The following is a 16,507-nucleotide window of genomic DNA, read 5'->3' as shown; positions in this document are numbered from 1 at the left end:
CTCCCTCTCTCCCTCTCTCCCTCTCTCCCTCTCTCCGTTCCTCCCTTGCCCCGATCTCCTCCGCAGTTGGCTCCCGCAAGTCGAGTACTTTGCCTCCAAGCCGGACGAGTACAGCGTCCTCATCTTCGACCAGCGCGGCTACGGCAACAGCCAGGTCCCCCGCGGCCGCTACACGTGAGTTGCGTGTGTAGGTCCTTGCGTGGTCGAGGTGCAGACATGGCACTGATGCGGCCTGCCCACGCCCGCTGGATCGCAGCACTTCGCAAATGGCGCTCGACATCCTTAGTCTGCTTGCGTCGCCCGAAGTGGGCTGGCTGACGCGCCTTCCAGGCTCTGTGCCTGCCTTTGGGCCGCCGTCAGTCTTTTCGAACAGCCCCAGGACAAAGCGCAGCAGCAGCGGTGGCGGCAGCTCTGCGGCAGCTTCGCTGGCGCAGGTGAGCGAGACGGACATTGCGCCGGCCGATGCGCGCGCGTTCCACATCGTCGGCGTCAGCATGGGAGGCATGATCGCGCTCGAGCTCGCCAAGCGCTACGCACCGCTCCTTAAGAGCCTCACGCTGATCAGCACCACCAGCGGCCGAGCGTATGGCGCTGCAGACGTGCACCAGCCCGGATCCATGTCGCCTTCTGGTGAAGCAGGCGGAAAGGAGAGCGAGACGTGCGACGCGCACGAGTCGCACGCGGAGCATCTGGTCAAGCGTTTCGCGACGGGTCTGCCACCCTTACGCGGCGTGTCGGCGATCGCGCGCGTCATGGGCGGCCGCCTGCTGGGCATCGACAGCGACGCATTCCGTATCAAAAAGTTCACCACGCTCCTCTTCCCCGCGCAGTGGCTCGATGAGCCGTGCGAGGTGGTCGCGCGCTCGCTCGAAGCGCTGCGCGCGCGCGGCGTCTCCACAGAGCGCCTGCCGCACGCTGCGCGCGTGCCGAGCAACCGCCAGTGGTTCGCCGAGACGTTCCAGTGGCGCTATCGTTATACGCATAGGCAGGCGCTGCCCGGCGCCCTCGCGCAGATCGCGGCGACGCTGACGCACCGCGTCAGCAACGCTGAGCTTAGGCATAACATCGACGCGCACGTCCCGCGCACCCTCGTCCTGACCGGCGATGACGACAACCTTGTTAACCCGGACAACAGCAGGCACCTCCTCGCCAACATGCCTCGCGCACGCCTCGTTCGGCTCACTGGCGGCGGACATGCGCTCAATATGCAGTTCCCCGCGCGCGTCAACCGGCTGATCGAAGAGAACGTCAACGAGGGCGAGGACCTCGTCGCCCAAGGTGGCTGGTGAGCGCCACGTTCACGCGGCATGCCCCCGTTCTCGCACTCCCTCGCTCCCTGTACACATGTAGAATAGATTGCAGCATTGATATACTAAATTATATGCGTACCAATAGGATAACTCATTCGCTTGTTCGATTCGCCGGCGGCGCCGAAGAGCAGGGGCGCCTCCCTTCCCGACTTCCCACCCATCTTCACTAGGCCTCCTTCTCCTCGCCGGAAGAGGAAAAAATGCGCCGGACGTAGCGCCTCCACAGTTTGTCGTCGTTCGCGAGGCGTCGTGCGAAGTTCATCACGTCCTCAACCGTCAGCGACTCCGCGCTCCAGTCCGTCATGTGTCGCAGCGCTTTCGGAAGCTTGCGCTTGCCGTGTTTCTTGCTGCCTCGTCTGCTGCTGCCGCCGTCAACCGCCCTGATCAGCCTCTCTGACCACCCCAACCCCCACAGCCACGACCATGATGGAGGGTCTGCAGCGTTGAGTTCGAATTCGCCTGACGGGTCCACGCCGAACCGGCTCAGCTCGACTTGTAGGAGGTGTTTTGGCACAGGAATATGTGCGTACCCGTGCCCCGCCTTTTTACTTCCTGATCCAGGGTTTGGTGATGCGAACTCGGCCCAGAGCACGCTTGCAGGGTAGGTCACGTATTCCAGCTGGTATTCCGCTGAGCCTGGGCCTTCCTCGTCTTCCCCCACCTCCTCTTCGGCCCCCCACTGCGACTCTTCAGCTCCCGCCAAGAGCCATCGGCCTTTTCGATGATGCTGCTTTCGCCGCGGTCGCCGCTTCTTCTGATCTCTGAGCCATTTCTCATATGCCTTGTTCGCGCGGTCGATATCAAAGACCCACTGCGAATACCCAAGCGGCGTTAAGAAGCGATTGGTGCGCGAAGGAGAGTCAGGGTTAGAGTGGTACGTCTTGTTGTGCTTCTGCTTCTTGCCTGGCCTGGGGTGGCGGTGATTTCTCTGCGCGCAGGCTCCGCCAGAGCCCGAGCATGCCTGTGCAGGGACGTTCTTCTCATCTCCATTCACCTCATTCACTTCCTCCTGGTGGTCCATCTCCTTCTCCTCGTCATCGGCTTCCTCGGCAAGCACAGGTGCGTCGGTCGCACGCGCCTGCTGCTTGAAAGCACTCTCGCGTGTCACGTTGTACGTCCAGACCCGCACGGACGGCCACCAGGTGGGGACGATGCTCGGTGCCGAGAAGAAAAAGTTGTACTGGTCCAGATTAGTCCGACGCCGTCCGGGTAGGGTGTTGAATTCGTCGCGGATATCGTCAACGATATCTGGCCCTGCAGCAATGCTGATAGGCCTTGCGCCACCGCCGCGCTTCCAAGTCTCGCACTTCGCTCCCTTAGCAGCTGTTTCTACGTGCGCCAGCGCTTTGCCTTTTATTATGCCTCCAGGCCCTTCTTGCAAAAAGATGGCATCGACATTCATGTGCCCAAAATGCTGCCCAATAATCGTGTCCTGGTAGCGCAGCACAATGTCTGTGTAGCGGGAGTAGCAGCGCGGAAAGTAGTTGCCTGCAGTCGGCGGCACGTGTCCGACCAGCTGCGCCTGCAGGCCGCGAGTCCGCAGCTGCATCAGCTGCACCTCGAGCCAGTCCTGTTTCATGCACAATCCGGTCGATGCGCGTCAGTCGCGCTCTATGATTCAAGCTCTGCATGTCGAACAGACTCACGAGCTGCACGCTACCAGGATCCCAATCCTTCTCGGGTGTCTTCTTGCTGTACTTCTTGCATCCATCGACCGCCTTGTTGCTGTCATAAAAGTACAGCGTGTTGAGGCTGAAGACTGCGAGTTCATTGGGCAGTACCTCTTTGGCGTAGTATCCACCCTTTTGAAAGACGTGGAATTCAGACTCCGGCACTTGGCTGCCCCAAATGGAGGTGTATTCACGTGTGATGTCGTTTGGACCGGGAAACATGCTGCGAAGTGCCAACTATGTCAGCACTGGTTTTCGCGCAACGCATGCTTCAGCGTTGCTTACATATTGTGTGGAAACTGTTGTCACCAAATGGAAAGATAAGCTAAAGGCCTTCTGCGATCTGAGACAGCACCACTCACGATGTCATTGTTTCCAATTGTCGGTACAATAGGAACGGCAGGGAAAGCCTTTTCGAGCTCTGCGAGTGCCCATCGATTGTACTCGTAGATTTCTGCTCGGGTTCGTGGGTGCTTGGAATCGATGTCATGTCGTGCCGAATCACCAGTCCAGATAATATAGTCTATCCCGTCTGTCCCATTCGCTTTCTGCCAGTTCGTTGAAAGCCAGTCTAGCGTTGAAGAGATCAAGCGTTTCGGTGAGTCACAGTCGCTGAACGAGGCACGTCATCGTCAGTCCATGCGACTTGTACGCCAAATGACCTTGCAAGTCCGAGCACTTACCTGATTCCCGTCCCCCAGTATCCCGCTCTCGCCTTTCCACCAGGCTTCTTCTTGTGCGGCTCGTTGCTGTGACATCCTGACGAGACGGCTGATCCATGCTTGTAGAAGCCATCAGGATGCATGTCGGTGATATGCAGGAAGCGGCCAAAGAGCTTGCTCGACGCAGCGAGCGCGGTTGAAGACATGCTTGGTGCATTGCTTTTCGAAGAATTTGCAGCGTCATTCGAATAGGCTGCTGTCCAATGTTCGGCGGCTTGCCCAGGTACAGTCTCAAGTACGTCTACTTGAGCCAGGAAGGGGTGTTGATGCGCAGTAACCACGGAGGAAAAAAGCGGCGCTGCGAGCGCTGAGAGCAGTATTCGCTGCTGCTTCCTTCTCTGCGGTCCCGGACAAGTAGGTGTGGCAGGCATTTCGGTCCGATTTCAACAAGTGTCGTTCAGGAGGGGTTGTAGGATGGGGTCACAGATGCACAAGCTCGCCTTCCTCCGCTCTACTCTTGACCTTCATGCAGGAGTCACGGCGAGGGTCTCGGAAATTCTTGATGCTGGATGTTGGGCAGGCGCAGGGAAGGATGCGGTATCCTTGCAAGGATACTCGCGCACGAAGCTTGGACACCTTATGCAGTAAGAGACGATGAACGAGACAAGCTGGACATGTTGGATCGTTCACTATCCATTCGTTGATGCCATGCCATGTGCCATGGGAAAATAGTAGGGTTGGTTCAATGACAGACTAAAGACTGCGACTGGGACACCCTCACTTCATCTCAGCACTTTTCCAGGGGATATATACCATCCGACTCGACACAACCCACGAATCCCGCCTTCCGCTTTTGGGGGTTTGCCACTGTTCGTCTCTCTCTCGCTGCTCCCACAACCTCACCTCGATGCTCGTTTCTACGAAATCTAATCTTCATCATCCACTCTAATATGGCTACTATTCTCAAGGCCTTCTACCATTTTCTACTCTCACGCCTTTGCTTCAGTAGGAAGATTCAACCCTGGTTGTTTTTTTCTCAAGGATCACATAACGCGAGTTGCGAAATTGAGGAATTGACTCGTGACGTGCTTAGTCAGGCTCACGAATCTCACGAAGAGAATTTGGGATGGTTTGATTCGATTTTTGACAAGACTTTCGACGTGTCCGCTGGACAAGGTCGAAAGTTCATCCTTTCACGACTCAAGGGTATAATAATCTTGCCCGGTGCCATCCCCTCCCACAGGGAAAGTAGATGCACAGAGGCGCCAAGCCGCGGGTTCGCTGATGGCTTCGGAAGGCCGGTTCGGTTTACAGCAGTCAGAGATGGCTTTGGATGAGACCATGAGGATTACACGGTTTCATCCATAGTAGCTCGTTCCGCTGTGTCACTTTGAGCGCTTCCTCCATATCGCCTCCGTGATGCCGGTATGTCCTTGGAGCTCCGAACATCTCGTGACAAAGCGCACGCCCTGAAGACACAGGAACACAATAAAGAAGTACTGTCGTTAAATGATCCTAAGCGATGTGCGATGCTACGCAATATCAAACGATTCACTGGCAGCAGTGTCAAAGTCCGATATGGAATATCCGTCAACAGAGAGGTCCGTGTCGAAGCCGGTATCAACGGACGACGACCGGTCACCGTATCTGTAGCCATCACCGTAGCCAGCGGCGCTCGTATCACCCGAGGAAGAAGCGATGCTACCTTTGCGCTTTCTTCTCTTTGATCTGGAGCCTGGCTTGTTTGGGTTCCATCCGGCAGCCAGCAACTTGTTGCGCGCGCCCGTCCCGCGGCGGGGGTTAACGATATATGTGCAGCGAATGCTTTCCTCTTTCTCCCGCTTTTGGTGCCACATCCCCTCTCGGTGGTCGCCAGCACGATTCGCCCCTGCAGGCGCCGGCGGTTGACCAATGTAACGCTTCCATCGCTCATTGCAGCTGAAACTGCTACACCCGTAAATTCTTGCGAGGCAATGCAGCATCAGTCGATCGAATGCATCCTCGACGATCCAACACATATACGCCTGCGTACGCTCCACCTCCACCCAAAAGCCGTCTGGTTCTAGCTCTAGCGATGGTTCCGCGTCGTACGTTTCTGGTGTGATGGTGATGTCAGCGCCTGCATCTGGATCGGCGTCTATTGCACCTTCTTCGCCTAGTGGACGAGATGCCGAGTTGGCCGATTGGCGCTGAGCTGCGCTGCTGGAAGCCTGCAGCTGCTCCACCGCTGCTGCTCGGAGGTCCGTAACAGATTCTGCCGGCTTTGGGAGTTTGACATCTACCACCAAGCTGTCAGTCCACTCCGCTATCTCCCTCGCCGCCTTGATCAGGACCCTTTGCAGCGGGCCATGGTCTGGATTGCGCTGTGCGGCGTCTGCGCCACCTTCAGCATCGTCCTCAACTTCGTCGATGATGTCCAACGGCACCGAGCGCGAGGATGGCCTTGCTGCCGCAGCTTCCTGCATCGGATCGGCTCTCCACGCTTCGCGTGTCGGCGGCAAGTGTTTATATGCAAGCGAGGCGCGCTCGTCAAGGATGCGCCGCGCGTCGCGGAGGCTCAGCGAGTACTTGCCTAGCGCAGCAGACGTGGAGGACGTCGCGGGTTTCTCCGGACGTACATGGTCGAGGAGGTGGCCCTCGCCTGGTATCCGCAGCTCCTCTGGGATCGGCGCGGTGAAGGTCGACGAGACCGGGTTGGATGAGTGCGGTATGCGGTAGTCAGCCATCGTCGGTTTCGCTACGTGTGGATTGGAAGCCATGCGTGCTGCAAAGACAAGCGATAAAGAGAACCAGCTCAGTTATGCATTCCATGAAGGCTGTAGTGAGACTCATTGGAGCCCGCTCACTGTTCTCCTGCCGACGAGCTTTTCTTCGCCCGACACTACGTTCCTTTTGCTTGAGCTGGCGCACCTTTTCTTCCAGCAATTCTTGATGCCTTGCGGAAAGCGTGCCGAAACCATTCTCTCGCGAGCCATTGGAATACCCAGATGAAGTCCAATTCGAGAGTGCCAGGGATGTATCATCCTGTATGCTGGCATCTACGGGCCCGTCCGCTGCCGGTCCTGCTGCACTTGCGGTCGCATTTTGAGAAGCCCCCGCGGACTGAACGGCAATGCCCGGACGCACGGCAGCATCACTGCTGGCGTCAGGGTCGTCCAGCGAAAAAAATCGACCGTCCATCGAGTCCCAAAGGGATCGCGCATCTTGGCGTGTCGGCATGGCAGACCTTCGAAAATGAAGAAGTGTGGGAGTAACGAACAGCGGGTGGCGGTCGTGGTGACCCAAGTACTTGGATATTACCTCGCCTGCACCTCCTTGCCGCCCAGAAAAGTGCTTCTCAGAAAGTGAAGAGAACAGCTTGCTACATGAACATATCAGGGCGCAGGGTGCAGGGCGCCGGGCGGGCGGTGGATGGCTTGCAAATTGTAGTTTGTATTTTGTATGCCGCCAACCACATTCTGAACTTGTGGTTGGAGTCACCCACGAGGTGGTTGAGGCGATACGCCGCCATTTGCCACGTGCTTTGGCGTCATTCAGCCCGTTGCTGAGGGGACTAATGAGTCGCCAGGGGGTGGTCACGTGATATTATTGACTTGTCCCCGCGCCGCGCCGCACCCGCAGCCGGCAGCTGTTGTCATCGCTAATTTATAGCATAACCCCCCTGTCTCATCGCAATGATGATACAGCTTTGTTGTATCGGTCAATAGCCCATCGCATCGCCTTTCTTACTCTCCCCTTTGGCATATCTTTGTCAGCTAGAGACGCATCACCCGCCATCTCCACGACCAAACAGAGCAACGAGGAGAAGGTCGGTGAGAGGTTCACTCGCGTTTGCGGAGAGAGCCTGGACAACTCGGTGAGCTCTCACGCCCTTACGCCCTCACGCGTCATCCAGGTTTCGCGTGCGAATATTCTGACGGCTATGCGGTTCTAATTCCAGAAAGGCAACCTCCACCATGGCTTCCACGTATCGTTACGCGTATGGCTCCCCGAACCGTAGTGCGGGCGCCTGGGGTCCTCGTTCACCCGCTGGGGTCGGCGGCGCGCCACACGCCCAAGCGCTTCCACAAGGGGCTTACGGCGTACCCGCACCGCTCTCCAGTTCACCTTCTCGTCCCTATGAGCAGCAGCCACAGCAGCAGCAGCAACCACAACTACAGCAATGGCCTCATCAGCAGTATTATCAACAGAAAGGGCAAGAGCAACAACAGCATCAGCAATCCCAACCTCCCCCACTGGCTACGTACCACGCTGGTTTACCTGCTCAACCTGAGGAACACTCATTCCCGGGTAGTGGAGGCGGTGCTGGCAGCGGTGGATCTATACCTTTTACTAATGAAGCAGCCGTCGACGAATGGTACAACAACACTGACATTGGCATGGAGACGCAAGCCGCGTTTGGCGGGAACGACCCGGCTCGTTCCGGCCCTCCATCCCCTTCTCCCCACAAGGAGAGCGGACGGAAAGGCAGCCCGTTCGCGGGAATCTTCAAGCGTGGTCGTCGCTCCTCCAACGTCAATTCGCGCTCGCCCAGTCCGCTGGAGCCCATTACCCCTACTGGACTGCCTTCCCCGTCGGCTGGCCCAGATCACCAAGAGCGCGAGGCAAGGGGTGGGTTCTTTGGCGCGGCAGCCCGTAGACTCTCGCCTGCGTCGCCCGGCCGCCGAAGCGGCGAGAGGGAACGTTCGCGTGACGCGTCGCCAACTTTTGTTGTCCGCTCCGTCACGCGCCAGCCCGGCGGCGTTACTGCCGACCAGTACAATAACACCGGCGCCGGTAGTCTGCCCGCATCGCCCAGCTGGGCGGACAACCGGCAAGACCCGCTGCACGATGCACAACGGCAGCAAAAATTTCAGCAAGGACAGGCGGGTGGAAGTGCAGTAGGCGCATATGTCAGGCAGAAGAGCAGACCTCTGAGCATCCATGGCGATCGCGGCCAAGGACAGCTCGGTGTTCCACCCGGTGGCCCAGGTGGCGGCGTGGGCTACGGCACAGCGCGCTCTCCGAATGATGGTAGGCCAATCCCCATGGGTTCGGTCGGCGAGGAAGGCGGCGAGCTGGGCAGAGGAAGGCCATGCGCTCCTGTCGACCCTGCGGCTTCTGCTAGCGGCGGTGTTGCAGATGCTTTCGACAACGCTCCTCTAGTCAGACCGAGCAGTCCTGGAGCAATGTCGGCCAAAGCTTTCAGGCGTGGTAGCGGCACATTCCGGCCTCCCTCGCCTGGCCGGCAGGACGCTGATGTGCAAGCAGCAGACCTCCAGCGTGCCGCATTGAACAACAGAAACCATCTGAATGCCGGGGAGCACGCGCCTCTCTCATCGTCTCCCGGTGAAATTGCTAGTGCCTTTGGACAGAGGCAGCAGAGCGCTCTCAGCTTGAGCATGCAAACGCAGAACAACAATGTCGACCAACAACAACAACAGCAACAGCAGCGTAGACAGCTCACTGGACCACGTGACAGCCCCTTTGCGCCTTCTTCTCCTGGGACACGGCCGCAGCAGCTGCAGCAACATTCCGGGGCACCGGGTGGGACAGGAGGCATGGCAGGTGTCGGATCAGGCTTCCGTCGCAGTAGCGCTCAAAGTGGCGGTGGCGGCACTGGCGGCTCACCGGGTCGACACGGCAGGGGTCCGTCTGGCCCCGCCGAACCTGCGTTCAGCACCATTAATGCGCAGGCTCTGCTGCAAGGTACGTCGCCGCACCGACAGCAGCCCCAGTACCAGAATCAGGCATATCCGAACTCGCCTGCGCGTCAAGCGCCGATGCCCGCGGGGTACTACTCCCAACAGCAGCAAGATAAACAACCTCCAGCTGGCCAGCAGCGTGGTGGCCTCCTATCTGACGCAGCGATCCACGGCCTACCAGAGCCTATCGTTATTCCCGCTGCGTCCAATGACCCAGGATCGCCGTCCTTTGGCCGCAAGCGCCGCGGTTCTGCAGCCAGCTATAGTGGGGGCAGTGGCTTTGGCAGCATCTCGCCGAAAGGCAGTGGGTTCCTGAACAAGGTTCTCAGTCGCGACGGCAAGGAGCAAGGATCTGCGAAGCGCCAGCAAGGCGGGGGGCAAGACGAACAAGAGGGCGACTTGAGATTCGATAAACTAGGGCGCAAGGAGGCAGAGCGTGAGCGGGGTGAGCGCGGCGCTAGTCCTGGTTTCACTGGCTTCTTCAAGGGCATATTTGGCAGCAGTCCGAAGATGGGTTCTGGCGAAGACTACGAGCAGCAACAGCAGCAACAACGGCAGAACCCCATGTCTATCGCTGGCGGACCTTATTTTCCACCTGCGTCGCCTCTCGGTCTCTCCCCCGTTTCAGTCGTTGCAGGCGGGCGGCGGTTCTTTTCACCTGCTCCAGACGCCGACGCAGAGGGCAATGGCGACCTGCTCGACCCGTCGCAGATCGTTGCGCAAGCCGAGCTGCAGAAGCGCAGGAGCATCCGTCAGGCGCAGGCCATTGTCGACGCGGAGCGCCGCAGGATCATTGAGAGCCCTTCTGCCTCCCGAGTTGGCTTTGATCCAGCTTCTGACAGACCCTGGGCGCCGAAGCAAGCACTAAATGATGGCACTCGTGCTATTGATACACTGGACGCCGCTGGCGGCGTTGCGGGATCACCCAGTCGTCCTTCCGGCATCGCCATATGGGGCAAAATCGGAAGGAAAGCGGTGCCAAGAATGTCGGAGCCAGGCGAGCCGGCTGTGGAGAGCTTACCTCATATGCCCTACGCCCAGAACGTCAGTGAAGTTGACGCGCTCGCCAGGCTCGAAGGTAAACTGACACCTGCTCAGCAGTGAGTGAAGTTTTTCAGCTGCATTCTCGTTCCAGCAGCGCTAACCAACCTTTCCATCTCAGGATCATCTTGGAGACTCGCTCGCGTCATATTGCCCAGGAGCAGATGCGTGCTCAGCACGAATCAATGCGCGCCCAGCAAGCCCAAGCCTTGGCACAGACACCAGCACCGATGCAGCCTCCAGCTCAGGAACCCGCTCCTGTCGCAGCTGGCGAACGCTTTGGCAAGGTGGCAGGCAGCGAGGATCGCGATGAGGATGTTCCTGTCCGTCGGCGGACACGTTCGCCTACCAAGTCGCCGAAGAAACGTCAGCAAGATGTATCGCAGACGACCGGCGCCCCGCCGATCAGTCAGGGTTACCAGACGGAAGAGACCGTCAAGCCACCGGGCGGGGACATCGGGCACCCCGCGGCCGGATCTGCGCCTGTCTCAACCGAGCGTCAGCAACAGTCACTCATGAGCCCTGCTCGTGGTGCAACAGGCGGCGCTGCCTTGTTGCCGGGCCGCGGCGCGATGCCTAGCGAGTTCCCCACGCTGCCACAGGCACTGCAGGAAATGATGGTGCGCTTCTACCGCTTCGAGCGGTATTCTGTGCCGCTCATCCGCGACCTCGAGACACGCTTGCTTGATATTGAGCGAGATGCGCAGATGGCCCTGCACAGCGACTCAATGAGCGCTACCTCGGCCAGGGAGCGCGAGATGGACAAGTGGGTGGGGCAGATGACTAGCCTCATGCATCACGAGGTTGGCCAGCTCAAGGCGGCCACGCACGAGATTAGAGAAGGGCGTGAGACTCTCGCTGTCCTGGCCAAGTTGCTCGTGGGGGGTCGGGACGTGTCCATGATCCATGCACACAAGTTACCCACCACGGCGAAGCCAGCCTTATCCAAGATTGACACGTCGCCCAACGAGAAGGTGCACGCAATCGGATCAGGCGAGCAGGAGAACACCGTTGCAGATTTCCCTCCTGCATCAACGGACTTGCGCGAGGTGGAACAGCAGCATGACACTCGTCAGACCAACATTTCGTCCGCGTCCTTCAACAGTGCTTTACCAGTGCCGAAGACGGATGTCCCTGACCAGCTGCCTTCTGCGTCCTTCCAACCCAGCAACTTGAAGCTGCCTGCTGGCGCAGCTCCAGCTCTTGACAAAGACGAGCTTTCGTCGCCGAGTAAGCGGATGACGGAAAGTCATCGCCGTGAGCGCAGCGCCAGCCCCTCGGGTCGGCCGAGGTACACTGCCGCTCTGGGCGAGCCCATGGAGAACGGCCGCATCTCTCCAGCTGGTCGCCACCATGTGGAGCCCTCCGATGGTAGCACGCGCTCAATGTCATTTGTTCCCGAGCCTCCTTCTGCTGGTCGATTCGAGAGGCCTGCTCGCCAGGACACGGCTTCCCCCGGATTCTCGGACGCTGGCTCCAACGCAAGCAGCTCGACGCGCATGCGTAGGGACCAGAGCGTGCAAGATCGTATCCGAATGCTTGTTACGTCCAAACTCTCCGAGAAGCCGAGTTCGGAGTCGATTGACAGGCAGCCGGATGACGTTCTTGCTGAGGAGGTTGCCGGCAAGGAGGAGCAAGCGCCGAACCATCAGCTCGAATTAGCCTCCCCTATCGGTGATGTCAATGCAGCCCCGCTTCTCAGCCCGGCAGAAGAGAGCACGTCTCTGACTGGTCAACACCTCAAGACACCTTCCACTCTCTCCAAGATCTCGGCTGGCTCGAGTGTGACATATTCTCCCGGCCGCAAGCCAACTTCACCTCTTATTGGCGGCCGTCTGTCGCCGGCGGCAGACCTTGGGGAACGCCAGCGCTCAGCGTCACCGACGTTTGTACCACCTGAGGGGAGCAGCAGCATCACGACATCCTCGCGTGCGAGCTCAAGCGTCAAAGCTCGCGCGCAGGCATTCCTGCAAGCGCAGGATAAGGCGTCGAACGACGCTTCGCCGTCGCCCAGCATGTGGCTGGGCGGAACGTACGGAACGTCGCCCAAGCGCCGCGTCACTTCTGTCCTCACCGAGTCCGAAGCGGCTCCACAGCTGCATATTTCGAGCGACGACACGACGCACGCCACCTCGCACATGCTTCGCAATGCTGTCAGCCACGGCGAGACGCGTCCGCTGAACGTCGACTTGAAGCGGAGCTTTACGCTCGGCGGGTCCAGAAAGAGCGCTGCGGGCGCCATTGATGCTGCTCCGTCCGCGCTCTCGCCTCCGGGCTCCAGCACCACGTTGCGTAAGAGCGCCATTGGGCCCGGAGCATCTCTGAAGGACCGTGTGGCATTCTTTGATTCACAGAAATCGTAATGATCTGCGCCAGCAGCAAGCAGCCCCTGCATTGTCTATGCACGAAATCAGTCTCGCATCTCTCTTCACACCTTCGGACCGCGAGCTTTGTGCTATCGAGCGGTCCGGGTACACAAGTTCCTTCGTACCATTGTATGTTGCTGTGTCAATGCAAACGTTTGGATAGCATGTCACACACGTCGTAATGTGTCTCCGATTGCTTTCGCGCCCACGGGGCGGAGGGAATGAGCTGATGGTCGTTCACGTCACGAAGAACGAAGAGGTGAGTTGACCCTTGCAACACCTGTACGCACAAGACGGACCAAGGCTTTCCCAGGGCATTCCTAAACGATTCGACATGGCAGACTCCGATTCTTTCCCTAGTGTACAGCAGCGCTGTTAGTGGTGTTCGTGGACGCTATTGTACGGTAATATAACTATGCGGGAGACATTTGCTTGATTCTGTTATGCTCTGTTCTTGGATGCCTGTTTGCCCGAGATGCGGAATGGCGACGACACGCCAAGTGAGACGTGTGGGCAGAAGTATGACGGTCAGGATGTATTGCGCGAGAATGCGATCAGCAGTGATGGTGATGATGGCATACGTGTGGGTGAGAAGGAAAAAGGGCGGCTGAACGTCCATGGTTGAAAGGCACGGCTGCTGGACCGCCCTGCATTAGCAGAGGAGCTCGATCAACTTTGCGTCGGCCGGCTCGAATGCCCGCGCGGCGGGGACGAAGGGCGCCTGGTCCACGGTGCGCAAGGAAGCAGCTGCTGCCGCCGCCGCTGCTGTCGCTACAGTCGCAGCGTCCAGCACGGTGGTGACGGCAGTAAACGCAGGCGGCTGCGCGAGCGCCTGCGCGTAGCTCGGCAGCTCATCATCTTCGACGCACTGCTTGCTAATACTTGTATTGCTGCTATCGCCCAGCGCGGCACCGAGGCACTGCTCTTTGCCGTTCTTGGACGCAGCGCAGCGACTGACATACAGCTCTGTGATGTGCGCCAGCAAACCGGCTGCGTCGCGCTCGCACGCCTTGTCGGTGCCAGCGCTGAGGCCGGGGCCGTACGCGGGAGGGGCAAAAGGCATCTGCATCTGCATTAGCATCTGTGCGGGCGTGAGCACGGTTGCGAGGCGCAGCGGCGGCAGCAATGTGGTGTGTACGCTCGTGTAGCCGCCGCGGCCGCCGCTGCCTCCCCAGAAGGACGACGTGGACGCCGCGCCGGCGCCGCTCGTGGGAACGCCGAGATCCTTCCTGGTGTTCACCGTTGGCTCGCCGCCTGCGCTGACGCTGGCGGGGGCGTGTGCACACGCGCTCGTAGAGGCAGACGCAGGTGCAGGCGCAGGGGAGCTGGCAGGAGCTGCGACAGCCGCTGCGGCTGCAGCGCTGCCGTTGTTCGAAGCGCGGCGCAGGACGGCGACGCGCGCAGTAGAAGCGGCTGCGAGGCGCGGCGAGTTGGCGCTGACGGCGGCAGTTGTCGTCGTCAGCGTGTCCGGCCTGGAAGACGCCAGAGGAGCAACAGGGACGTTGGGGGAGATCTGTTGATCTCCACCATCGGCGGAGACAGCAGCAGCTGCCGTGGTCGCTGCATTGCGCTGCAGCAGCTCAATGATCTTGTTGACGTCGACAGTGCTGAGAATGGGCACGCGCCCGCCGAGCGCCGGCTGCTGCGGTTGTTGTGGTTGCTGCTGGCGACTCTTGAGCGCGAGCACCTGCGCGCGGAGCCCGTCGTTCTCTTGCGTGACGCGGTGCATGGCGGCCTCGAGGCGCGCAAGCTGATCCTCCCTGTCGTGCAACTGCTCCTCGAGCTGCGTGATGTACTCTTTTCGGCGGTTACGAAAGTTGCGCGCGCTGATCTTGTTGCGCAGCTGCCGCTTCTCCTTGGACGAGAGCCGCTTGTACTCTTCGGGCGTCGGGCGCAAGTCCGACGCGACGAAACGCATCGACGCCGGGATCCCCGCTGGTAGCGACGCGCTTTCGCCCGAGAGGAGCGCGTCGAGCTCCGCGTCGCCGTCGCGGGCAGATGCCTCGCGCTTGATCTGCGGGGGTGCTACGGTCTTGGCGCCGGCCGAGCCGCTGCGCTTCTGTTGCTGCGCTTGTGCGTGCGATGGGGTCGTCGTCGCGTCCTCCTCCTCGCCATCTTCTCCAGCAGGAGCCAGTGCTGCTTGGGCTGTGGCGGTGGGTACGATGTCGGCACCGACCTCCGGCACCGCCGAGGAAGACGCAGCGTGAGGCTCGAAAGTGATCTCATCCTCGTCTGCCTCCTCTTCTTCCCCTTGCTGCGCTTTTTCACCCGCCGCCGAGAGCGTCACAAGGCTTGGGTCGACGCTGGGCGCCGGTGGTGCTGGCGGCGCGGCGAGCGCGGCGCAGCTGAACGGCGGGATGGCGGCGAGGGTGACGGGGTCGGCGTCGTGCATGATGCTGTCCTCCTCGGCTGCAAAGTTCCCAGACGCGCATATGGACGCGGATGTGGAAGCAGACTCAAAGGAAAGCGCCGACGTGTCAAAGCCGGCAAAGGAGGCGCTGGTGTCAAAGGTACTGTCAAACACAAAGGTGCTCATGTCTGCCTCGTCCGCTGCTGCGGCGGCCAGTCCTCCTACTGCATCTTGCTCGCTCGATTCCGCGCCGGGCGTGGCGGCTGCTGTTGTGAGCGCATATGGCGGCGGCTCCAGGTAGAACGACGCAGAAGAGAAGGCCACTGAGGCTGCTACCAAGGGCTGCTGTTGCGACTGCTGATGAGCCTTGAAGCCCAGCTCGGCAGGATCCTCGTCGAAGTGGAAGAAGTCGTCAAAGGTGTTCGCGGCGACAGGCTGTTGCTGTGGCTGAGCAGCGTCTGCGGCCGGCGATGCTGTCGCTGTTGCAGCGTTGGTGCTGGAAAAAAGCGCAGAAGCCGGCGGAGGCGGCGTGCGTGCCTCGTGCGAGTGCTCGCTTTCACCGTCTTCGTCATCGCCGTCGGCCATTGGCAGGTCGTCAGCGTGCTCCGCGCTGCTGCTCGACGCCGAAGCGGGTGAACGAACAGCGGCGCTGCTACTGCTGCCACCGCCGCCGACAAACTTCTCGTAATGGCTCTTGACATACTTGTCAAGCATGGCCGCATCGGGCTCAACGCCCATGCGGCGCAGCTCGGTCGCGAGGTGGTACCGCTGCGGGGCAGAGGGAGCAGAGGGCGTGGAGGACGGCATCGCGTTGGCGTGAGTTACCTGGGGCCATCGGGGAGAGGGAGGCCAAGGGGAGGGGGGTTGCATTGTGTACTCACGAATCGCGCTTCCGAGTTGCTTTCCGATGGTGGCAGTGTGCCCGGCGCAGCCGCTGCTGATGGAGGGGAAGTGCCTGCCATCGCTTGTCTTGCGTATGCAGTGCGATCGTCGATGGCGATGTTACTTTCAAAATGAGGTGGGCGTCGCGCGAGCACGGCCCTCGTGTTCGTTTGTTCGCCTGCAGTGCGCTGCCGGTCGTCGATGCGACGCAAGCTCGACGCAGTGGAGCGAGGGGAAAAAGGGAAGGAGGACCACTGGTCGACCCGACTGGGTAAAGAGGGGTGGATGGACTCGAGCTGTGCCTGGGGGTGCTGGTAGGATATGCACACTTTGCTCGCTTGGCTGGCTGGCTGCGAGCAGCACGACGATGGTGCGAGGGAGTTGACGTGCGTTTGGTTAGGGGCGTGTGACTGTGAGCATGTGCTCGCAGCGGGGTGTGAGGTATGATGGAACAGGGGAGGGAATGATGAGCTGAGGGGGCGATTCAGTCCAATCCGATTGAATAGGATGCAATTACATAATAGTAGCAATCGTGATAGGGT

General features: G+C 59.9%; 5 protein-coding genes across 5 annotated transcripts; 2 read left to right on the top strand and 3 right to left on the bottom strand.

The window, feature by feature from the left end:
• Nucleotides 1–67: 67 nt before the first annotated feature.
• Nucleotides 68–1,289, top strand: K437DRAFT_226533 (alpha/beta-hydrolase; the record flags this gene model as incomplete). The annotated part of the gene is made up of 5 exons (XM_013386434.1): nt 68–174; nt 257–295; nt 440–599; nt 699–851; nt 903–1,289. Coding segments are annotated over 5 exons (846 nt in total), but the record flags the coding sequence as incomplete, so codon positions are not given.
• Nucleotides 1,290–1,331: 42 nt separating this feature from the next.
• On the bottom strand, nt 1,332–4,363 carry K437DRAFT_258111 (uncharacterized protein). Its single transcript, XM_013386433.1, has 5 exons — nt 3,664–4,363; nt 3,343–3,592; nt 3,266–3,279; nt 2,957–3,203; nt 1,332–2,880 (listed from the first exon to the last, which is right to left on the bottom strand). Exons 1-5 carry the CDS (start codon nt 4,071–4,073, stop codon nt 1,477–1,479), a joined length of 2,325 nt encoding a protein of 774 aa, XP_013241887.1. The 5' UTR covers nt 4,074–4,363; the 3' UTR covers nt 1,332–1,476.
• Nucleotides 4,364–5,174: 811 nt separating this feature from the next.
• On the bottom strand, nt 5,175–6,861 carry K437DRAFT_269570 (uncharacterized protein; the record flags this gene model as incomplete). The annotated part of the gene is made up of 2 exons (XM_013386432.1): nt 5,175–6,406; nt 6,489–6,861. 2 exons carry the CDS (start codon nt 6,859–6,861, stop codon nt 5,175–5,177), a joined length of 1,605 nt encoding a protein of 534 aa, XP_013241886.1.
• A 480-nt stretch (nt 6,862–7,341) lies between these two features.
• Nucleotides 7,342–12,897, top strand: K437DRAFT_258108 (uncharacterized protein). Its single transcript, XM_013386431.1, has 3 exons — nt 7,342–7,498; nt 7,583–10,426; nt 10,489–12,897. The coding sequence occupies exons 2-3, from the start codon at nt 7,599–7,601 to the stop codon at nt 12,728–12,730; spliced, it is 5,070 nt and encodes a 1,689-aa protein (XP_013241885.1). The 5' UTR covers nt 7,342–7,498; nt 7,583–7,598; the 3' UTR covers nt 12,731–12,897.
• A 176-nt stretch (nt 12,898–13,073) lies between these two features.
• On the bottom strand, nt 13,074–16,441 carry K437DRAFT_169880 (uncharacterized protein). The gene has a single exon (XM_013386430.1). The coding sequence runs from the start codon at nt 15,951–15,953 to the stop codon at nt 13,386–13,388; it is 2,568 nt and encodes an 855-aa protein (XP_013241884.1). The 5' UTR covers nt 15,954–16,441; the 3' UTR covers nt 13,074–13,385.
• Nucleotides 16,442–16,507: the final 66 nt, after the last annotated feature.

Source organism: Tilletiaria anomala, assembly GCF_000711695.1.
Source record: "Tilletiaria anomala UBC 951 chromosome Unknown K437scaffold_75, whole genome shotgun sequence".
NCBI classification, from domain to species: Eukaryota; Fungi; Basidiomycota; class Exobasidiomycetes; order Georgefischeriales; family Tilletiariaceae; genus Tilletiaria; species Tilletiaria anomala.
Note: the sequence above shows the minus strand (reverse complement) of the source record. Positions and strands in the feature narration are given on the sequence as shown.